Raw genomic sequence first — 10000 nt, 5'->3', positions numbered from 1 at the left:
GGACCAAAGGCGAGTGACATAACCATTTGGCTTACTTATTTCTGTCTTATTATGATACACGTCTTTTCTTTATCTCTGGTCTTTGTAGACGTTTGCTTTGTGTGGTAATGTTTTTTATCTTTTCTTTTCTTTTTTATTTGCATGTGTGTGTTTGTGCTCTTGTAAAGGCGTCAAAATGAGGACATCCATAGGTTACACAAGCCACACAATGAGGACATTTTCAAATAGAGGTCCAACATGTGTGGAATCCATTGTGATGGTGGGTGGATGGGGTGAAAAAATGAAGATAAAAAATTGCCGACCTAACTGACTGCTTTTGGCTAGAATGTAAATTCATTGAAATGTTCATGTAAATTGTATCTTTTCATGAGTGGACTGAGAAAAATAAGAAAATCGGACTCCATTTTTATCCAGCCACATTATAATTGTTCTATTTCTTCTTATTTCTCAGCTACCCGGTGGATCAACACATCAGCGATTCTTGCTCCTCTTCTGGAAGTGCAAGCCCTCAGTATCCCATGCTGTTCACAACAAACACGAACGCTCCACCGATTGATATACAGCCACATTTAAGAAATGGAGTAAATATCATTCATGTTTTTATTGTGATAAACAGATTATCAAAATGGCTAGACATTTAGAAATGAAGCACAAAAATGAGTTATCTGTTGGCCAAATATTGTCATTGCCAAAAGGGTCTAATGAGAGAAGGAAAGCTTGGGTGAAGATAATAAAAGAAGGAGATTACAAACATAACTTTGATGTATTGGAAAAAGGAGAAGGTATATTGATTCCAAAATATCAAGGAAAAAATGTACAAGTTGATGCACTTGTTCCCTGTCCCACTTGTATAGGCTTATATCGCAAATAGAAAGTAGCAGCTCATTCCTTAACCCGCTGTACAAGAAAACCTAGACGGGCCTATAGGGAAGGGAGTCTTATGTTACCTGTACCAAAGAATGTTTCAAAGTCCTTGTGGCAAAATGTCTTACTAAAGATGAAAGATGACTCGATATCCCGAAGGCAAAAAGCGATGCATTGATTATTGCATTTGGAGAGCGAACATACCACAAACGTGATGTTGAAGAGCACACTGCTGGCCATATTAGTGGTAGAATGAGAGATCTTGCGCGACTCGTAATAGATTTAGAAGATTGGTCAAATGGAAATATTAAATCCCTCACAGATGCTCTCCTTGTGAAAAACTTTGACACCCTTGTCGAATCTGTCCGCAGTGTTGCAGAGTATTCGGATGAAACACATTCATTTGGGAAGGGTTCCCTTGCTCTCAAGCTCGGATTCTCTGTAAAGAAATGTGCATTCATACTGAAGTCACATGCCATCCAAAAGAGTGACCAAATGCAGAAAGATAATGCTGATAATTTTTTATCCCTTTTCACTGGAAACTGGTGTGATCACATTTCATCATCAGCAAGCCAATCACTAGAAAGAAGGAAGTTCAACAGCCCCCAACTACTCCCTTGTTGTCAGGATGTAGAAAAACTGTACAGTTATGTTAAGAATCTAAAAGTGGGTGATTATCCCTCTGTAGCAAAAGCAGCTTTGTGTGAAATTTCTCTTTTCAACAGAAAAAGAGGTGGTGAGGTTCAGCGTTTGACTCTAGAGAATTTAGAAATGGGCAAAAAAAATCAGGAACCCGTTGATGATGAGATCATTCAATCTCTTACAGAAACAGAAAGAAGACTTGTTCAAACAGCCACTCGCATAGAAATCAGAGGCAAATTCAATCGCCGGGTAGCTGTACTACTGACACACTCAATGTTGACCAAGATTGACACCATCATGAGGGAAAGAGATAGATTATCAATAAAGAGCAAATACCTCTTCGCTACTCCAAATGGAGAGAGGCCATATTGTGGAAGCGATGTCATTAGAGTTATGGCAATTGAAGCTGGTGTTTCCAATCCACATATTTTTACCTGGACGTCTTTAAGAAAACAAGTTACAACCATATCCAAAGCTTTAGAAATTTCTGACACTGAACAAGACCAGTTAGCTCAATTTCTGGGACATGATATCCGCGTTCACCGCGATTTTTATCGCTTACCTCATGACATTCTCCAAAAGGCCAAAGTGGCAAAAATACTTATGAAAATCAACGCTGAGAAAAGCACTTCTGTGGAGGACTACTCACTGGAAGGAAATTTTGAATTGGAACCAGATAACAGCAGTAGCTCAGGAGAGTCAGATATGGATGAAGAAGTGGAGAAATGCCAAAAAGACACAAGAATTAGGGCCAAGTGAGATCAAGGAGCCATACGCTATTGTAGACAAATATGAACGTGTGGGACTGAATGAGAATTCCTCTGATACGAGAAAAAGTGGGAAAAGGCATAAATGGACACAAGCAGAAAGACATGCAGTTCTTTAACACCTTTCGGTATTCATAAGAATGAAAAAAGTACCCGGTAAAGCAGATATTGAAAGAGCAATAAATCAAGAACAATGTCTAAATGCAAGGTCATGGCGAAATGTTAAGGATTCTGTTACAACGGAACAAAAAAATCTGTAGGAAAGTATTAGTCCAAAAATAACAGTAACCTACATGATTGATTATATCAAATCCATATAAAAATTGTTGTCACTTTCTTTTTTAACCTCCTCTTGATATAAGAAATATTGTGTACATGATATCTTTCAGATATCAATGACTCTTACGATGGCTGAACATGTCTGTCTATAAAATTGCCTGTTGCTAAAGAAGATTTTTTTTAGCTAATGGATGATTGTTATGAAACTCAAACATAGTTTTTATTCAATAGTGTTTTTAATGGACGATTGTGTTTTATATTTGTCTTGCTGAATGAAATGCACTATCACACATAACTTTTGTGGTGACATGAGTACTTTTAAAATTATTTCCTTTACATGATAATTTGTATTGCTATGTGGTCTAGAGGTTAGCAACACGACTTCTGATCCAGTGTTAACTGAAGTCATGGATTCAAACCCCATTGAGTAGTTGAGTCCTTGATCGGAAAAAGCGCTTAAATCCCATTTTCTCATCATACTCTGGTGTAAAATGAGTATCTCGCTGTTAACAATGTTGTCAATGTCCCGAAAACTAATGTTCGAGTCTAATATGCTGCATGACTCGCCCTTTGTGTTGAGTGTTGTTGTGGCTGGGGACCCATTGTAAAGTGCTTTGAGCACGTTTAGTGGATATTGTGTTGTATAAATGCTCCCTTTTGTTAATAATTTTATATATGATGAATTGTTAAAAATGACTGTTTGTAATCCAAATGCAGTCACCTGGGCTAGTCTAGTAAAAACTTTATTGTACCATTGTGGTCTGGGGATTTATTGGGAATTACAAAGTGTAAAACATGTTGATTTGTTCTTGTCTCTTTACAAAGAATACAAGGCATGTATATACAAGAATGGAATGAAGAGGTGGCAATTACAGGTTCATTTAAACTTTTCAAGAACATCAGGTCATAATTTAAATATGAAGAATACTTGAATATGGTGAACATGTCTCACTGTATTTCTATCACAAAAATTAGACTTAGTAAGTTGGCATTAGGGAGAGGCTAAATAGGCTACATTAACTTGTTCATTGGCCTTGTATGATTAATACTGTTGAGTGTATTTACTCATGGAGCCAGTGAAGGAAGGATACAGTGGGCTGAACACCTGCTTGTCTATTTTTCCTGTTCCATAGTAATCTCCAACTTGCACTTGACCTTGTCCTTTAAATGGTACTTAAGGTTTAGTGCACAGTTGACCACTACACTGCAATATACGGTATTTTCAGGGGTTGGATAAACAAACAAGTTTGCATTTGTTTCTAATAGAACGAGGGAGATGGGGTAAAAATAAGTTAGAGAAAAAAGTATATATGTGAGCTTTTTGGGATTATTGAATATGGATATTGGCTCTTATATAACCTAATTTGTGTTGAAAGCGCCGTTAAACCCCACAAACAAACAAACAAGAATATGAATATCACTGTCTGTTAGTTTTTCCTCGAATGTGAATGAAAGAAATATATGTTGTCTAATTCAATGTTGATTAATCGGTAATCCTAATATTCACAATTTCTTACGACTTATGAAAAGTACTGAATTTAACACTGTGAAAAGGTTGGAAATGCTATGTTTTAGAATTCTCAATAAATATGGAAGGGAATTGATGGCAACAAGAAATAAAGTACCGAAGATTTCTAATCAAGTTAAAATAGAAAATTAATCTGAGTACATGAATAGTAAATAAAAGTGATATACCATTATCATCATCACCATCATATTTTTTTTTCACAAATGTTTTTGTTATGATTATATAGATTGTATTTGAAAAATTGGTTGAAAACCTAATAAAAATGTTATTTGTTAAAATATGAATCATGATGCCTACATTTCTTCACTTTTTAAATGATTTGTATGATTTAGATAAATGTAATTCAATGCACTTTCTGTGTGATGGGATGAACTCAAAAAGGATCATTTTTTAATTTATTTTTCCCCGGGCCTCTAACCCTTACCGCCATGGTTAATGCTGTTACTTGATATCTAAATCCAATTCAGTGTTACTCATTTCAAACTTGAATTTATTTTTTACCTAAAGTAGTAGCTTTCATTCGTCCATCAGACTTTTATCATACCTTTTTCTGGTTAGTATTAGTTTTATTTTTACTCATTCTTTCATCAACCTTAAATGTTATTATTAAATGTATTCTATCCTGATCCTAAAGAGGAACACAGGTGAACACAGGATCCTATATTCCCCATAAACTTACTTGTTATGCTTACATGTAGCTTATAATTTTTGTTGTTTATTTTTCTTTTATATTTGATCTTTATACATCATGAATCGGCATTCAAAGCTACTAAAATTATCTATGATTTGAACCGTCGAAATATTATTTGGTTGGTTGTGTATCACTAACAATCAAGTGAAATTTTCTTGGTTCATGATAAACATGACAACACTTATTTAATTTAGTTTCGTGAACATTCCCAATCAACGTAATTGTAATTAATACAAAGTCAATCGAAACGTGTTTAATAAAGTTTCATTTAAAATTTATTCTTGCCTTTTGATGATTATTCAACAGTTGTGGCAATTTTTAAAATGTTTCATTGTGGTTTGTTTTGTCACACGTCTATGATTCATGATGGCGTTTTAAGTTTGTTTCATACAGTGCACCATGCCTGGAGAGGTCACGTTTAATTGGATGGAGGTTGTATGCAATCAGTCTGGGTGGGGATCCTGACCTCCCATTGCGGGCAGGGAGGTACATACTGTGTCTTCTATCTCCTTATATCTGTTTTCCAACATGCTTTCTGTCTTTGTCTTGGAATGAGGTTACTTGGTTTTGTCCTGGCCCTTTCCGGAGTCCTGGCTGGGAGGGAAACAGTCAAATGCATAGTTATTGTTTTGGGAGATGATATTTTTTTCCTTGTAAATCATCTCTCTGTTATGCATTGTATTATGTTTAGTTTGCATATTATATTATATGATTGGTAAACATTTGAGTGTATTCCTCTTAGTTGGGACCTGTGCTTGTGTCTGGATGAGACTTTTAGGTGATCTCAAATTAAGTACATTGATGGTATGCTCTTGGAATCTACATCTGATCCCTATTTGTTCTCAGTTCCCCTTTGTCTTACTTTCTCTTGGGTGCTTTAATTGTAATTCTAGAACTTTTTACTATCCCATTTTCTTCCTTTTTACTGGCGCTGATATAACCTTAACGTGTTGCAAGCGCCGTAAAACCCTTAAAAACAAAACAAAAACATATGCAATCAGTAGGGTTGTATCGCACTGTCCCATACAAATCCACCAATTGCACATGCTTTATCAGTGCCTGCTCCCATATTGCTCATGGGGAGATTTTGTAGCTGGATTATAGAAAAACAAAATGGGTATTTCAGTTCTCTTCACAAAAATTGCAAATAAATTTGAGAGCTGTTTGAAGTTTTTATCAAAAGAACAAACAGTGCTACTGGAGTTTGGTTAGATCCAGCTCGGCTTGTACAAGATGCATTGTGCTGATGTGGTCCTGATTCAATACGACTCTTACCTGTCTGGAAGCAAATTTGTGCATGTATTGGATTTGAACCTCTATAACTACTATTAATAATTTGTACAAGTTAGCTAAAGGCAAATCAGTGCCAGAAAGGCACAGAGAGAAGGCATGTTGAGCTGGCATTGGTTTCATTTGATTTTTTTAAAAAATCCTTTTTCTTTAATCTTCATCTACTATTCATTACCATATCGCTTAATATGAGATGCATTGTACTTATGGGGCTAATGGGCAGGTGATTGGACTATGGATCAAGCGGTCCAAATTCGAACCTGGCTAAGTCCATTGCAATTTTTCAAGAAAATTTACTGATTGCTCCATTCAACCTAGGTGTAACAAGTACCGGTTTTGTTGGGGGAAAGTGTCTCTGCGATAATACTAGCATCCTGAATCCTATTGAGAGTAATGCATCATTGGTGTCTTACTTCATTCTTACCCAAACTGGAATAAGCTCCAACTCTCATGAGTCTTAGTTACCAAGTTATGGTAATGGGTTTTTTTATTCTATGACCTCAATCTGTTCTCACACAAATCATAAGGCCTCATTCCACATACACACTGGTTACACATTACCCATCATTGGACCTCCTTTGGCCACATGTCCCCATTTTGATTCGTGGCAGTATAAAGCTTCAAATAATATTTAACTCAAATTTAAAGTTGCAGTCATCTTGTGGATGATTGCTTCTTGCCAGAAAGTCTTATAAAAACTGTTTAAAGCAGTTCTTTCTATAGGGCCTCATTGTGCGTTTGAATGACACAGACCTCATTTAAGGCCGAATACACGTATGTGTGTGTATGTGTGTGTGTATGAATACGTGTGTTTACGTGGTGTTTTTATAAATAATAAAAAAAAAAACAACAAAAAAAAAATCACAGTACTTACCAAATATCTCACAAGATACTCCAAAATTTCCAAATAAAATCTCGTCTAACAGTTTTTTCGTTGGAAAAAAACCCAAAACAAGTTCACAATATTATCATGAATATCGTAGATCTACATCCAAGTCATAAACGAAGAAGCAAAAATCACGCACAGAAAATCTTCAGAAAATTGATAGATGGAGTCGTAAAAATGTCAAAATCGAAATATCATTAGAAATCACTTGAAAAGCACAAATTTTCGACGATAACACCAGTTGGTTTGAACTTATTCCAATAGCATGTACGGGTGCGTTTATGACTCACAGGTTACCTTGATTTCTTTCTTGCTCACCCCAGCAGGTAAAATCACTGCTCACACTTGATGGATTGCCTTCAATGAAAACCGACTGAGAGTTTCTTGTCTCCACAAAAAAAATAATAGCAATACGGATCTGTAAAAAGAAGAAGAAGAAAAAGGAATGATGTTCGTAAATGATCATGTTTTGTTTTGTTTTTGTATTGTGGAATTTAAAAAATATTTCACCTTTTATTTTTGCGTGAGGTGCGTTATGTTTGTTTTAAAACGTAACAAAATATGATATATTTCATCGCTAGTGAATTATTTTATGAATGAGGTTAAGAATTAGCAGGAGGAGAAGGTAGAGAGAGGAGAAGAAAAAGAAGAGGAGGAGGAGGAGGAGGATAATATACAGATGGATAGAGAGAGAGAGAGAGAGAGAGAGAGAGAGAGAGAGAGAGAGAGATACGAGACATGCAAAGAGAGAAGGAGAGAGAGAGATAGATAGATAGATAGATAGATAGATAGATAGAGAGAGAGAGAGAGAGAGAGAGAGAGAGAGAGAGAGAGAGAGAGAGAGAGTTTTGTCCGTGTTCATCTTATGCATTAGTGAATTTGTACGTTTGTATTCCTTTAGGCTTACGGTTGAAATAATATTACTTTTTCTGGACTAAATTGGTCTTCTCAAACCAATCTTTTGGATACATAAACAACCACCATAGAAGACCATAGATACTATTGACTCAAAAGCCTCCATCCAACAACAACATCAATGCAATACGAGACCTCCCCCACATCTTTCAGTCTTTCACCCAAAATCGGCTACCAGCCTTCCCAATCTCCCAAGTCAATTTCACAGCAGACGGACGTACGACAACAAAACACAACTTTTAAAATTCTTGGCCAGAAAATTGCTATTTCAATAAAATTTAATCTCTAATTTATGACGATTCAGAAACTTGTGAAAATGTCTTCAGAGAATTCTTTGATTTTATACTTTAAAAGAATTAGAAGCTGGGAGGTTAATCTTTATGTACTAATAATATCTTTATGTACTAATAAGTGAAATGATTTTTTTTATTTCTTGCCAAAATGTTGAAAAGGCGGTTTGTTAGTGGACAGCGGAAACTTGATACCATGCTGTGAGCCATCATAAAAAATGCAGTTATAGCCCTCGCTGTGTCCTCGGTTGGTAAAGCAGCCGATTAGTGGGGGGATCACACAGTCAAGAAAGGGGAAAACTGTCTAGGGGGGGCTTGGGGGGGGGGGGGGGGGGGGGGTTGAGGAGTGATAATCCTGACCGGAATTATAAGGGTTATATGAGAAAATCCATTTTTTCGCCCAGTTTTACCGACCATTTAATTTCACTCCGACATGATACTAATTTTAGAATAGTGGTCAAAAAATAGTTTATCTATTATTATTATTATTATTATTATTATATTATTATTATTATTATTATTATTATTATTATTATTATTATTATTATTATTATTATTATTATTATTATTATTATTATTATTATTTGATATATCACCAATATCCACAAATAGTGCTCAGATGTGCTTTACAATAGTTGTGTTTTTTTAGTATCACACATGCTCATTCATTCGGCTACAAAATCACTACAACAGTCACACACATTTTGTTCGAAATGCACATAGAATCACGATGAGCAGTAGATATCTAGACGTGAGTCCAAAAATTGCATGACACGAGCAGGTACGGACTACAGACAGTGTGGGACAAAAACCAAAATGGTTGTTCAACATTGAAGGACCGACCAAACTCTGATAGGATGAGAAAGTGACTTTCCCAAGGACTAAGCGCCAGTTGATTGAATAGGCGTTTGTAGTAGATAGGTACGTACTCGGAGTCTATAATATGTAACCCGTCGCCTGAAAACGGTATTATGTCGGGATGATCAAAGTGCTGAGATTAGAATCTATGACCAAAAACATCAGACATGGGTTGAGTCCATGTATGGATTATTGAAGAAAAAAATATAGAATTATAAAGTGCTGAAAACCGACATTTCATTTTCTTGACCAGTTAAGCTTAAAATTGACCTTTCAGCATCTTGCTCATCCCGACATAATACCGTTTTGAGACGATGGGTATTGTTGATTTTACAACAGTTGACAGTTAGTTTTATCCACGAAGTAAAGAAACATTATTTCAAGGTTTTCTCATACAAAGTACAAAGTAAAACTTTATAAATGTGAATCATGTTGGGTTTTTTTGTTTTTTTTTTTGTTTGGATTAAAATTCATTTTTGCTTCTGTTTTTTTTTAAATGACAGAATACGATAAAATGTTGACAGACTACAGACTCCACACCCTTCTATAGACATCATCCCATCCCATCTACTATGAGTAGAATTGTGGAAGAAATGATAAGGAACGACAGGTAAACACAAGAAAAGAAAATTCTAAATTGGGACTTTTTTAAATATAAAACTGGAGATTCGTTCTCATTCACCACCACCCCCCCCCCCCCCCCCCCCCCCCAAAAGAAAAAAAAACCCAAAGAAAAGGAAAAAAAAGATAGTAGAGTATTGATAACAAAGTAAAAATATATCTAAGAACCAGAGATCATATATATATATATATATATATATATATATATATATATATATATATATATATATATATATTATAAAAAACAAAAACCATGAAATAATAGTGCTCAACTTTTTGACAACAGGAGCTATTTATAAAACATTTCAATTATAATTATGATTATTTAGCTTCTACATTGTTTCAAGCGTTAGCTCTCATCAGGATATA

At 35.3% G+C, this 10000-nt stretch overlaps 2 protein-coding genes and 1 long non-coding RNA gene across 3 annotated transcripts in view; all 3 read left to right on the top strand.

Moving 5' to 3' along the window:
- Positions 1-563, top strand: part of LOC144977646 (uncharacterized) — a 2395-nt gene extending 1832 nt beyond the window's left edge. The window contains exon 3 of the long non-coding RNA XR_013646365.1: positions 452-563. This is a non-coding gene — a long non-coding RNA (uncharacterized LOC144977646). The remainder of the gene's footprint in view (positions 1-451) is intronic.
- LOC144977647 (uncharacterized) overlaps positions 1-10000 on the top strand; it is a 439534-nt gene that overhangs the window by 132653 nt on the left and 296881 nt on the right. The window lies entirely within an intron of this gene.
- Positions 1117-2265, top strand: LOC144976608 (uncharacterized). The gene has a single exon (XM_078920904.1). It carries the CDS (start codon positions 1117-1119, stop codon positions 2263-2265), a length of 1149 nt encoding a protein of 382 aa, XP_078777030.1.

Source organism: Berghia stephanieae, chromosome 7 (assembly GCF_034508935.2).
Source record: "Berghia stephanieae isolate SIO BIC M18660-M18661 chromosome 7, UCSD_Bste_1.3, whole genome shotgun sequence".
NCBI lineage: Eukaryota > Metazoa > Mollusca > Gastropoda > Nudibranchia > Aeolidiidae > Berghia > Berghia stephanieae.
This window is presented reverse-complemented; position numbering and strand designations above follow the sequence as displayed.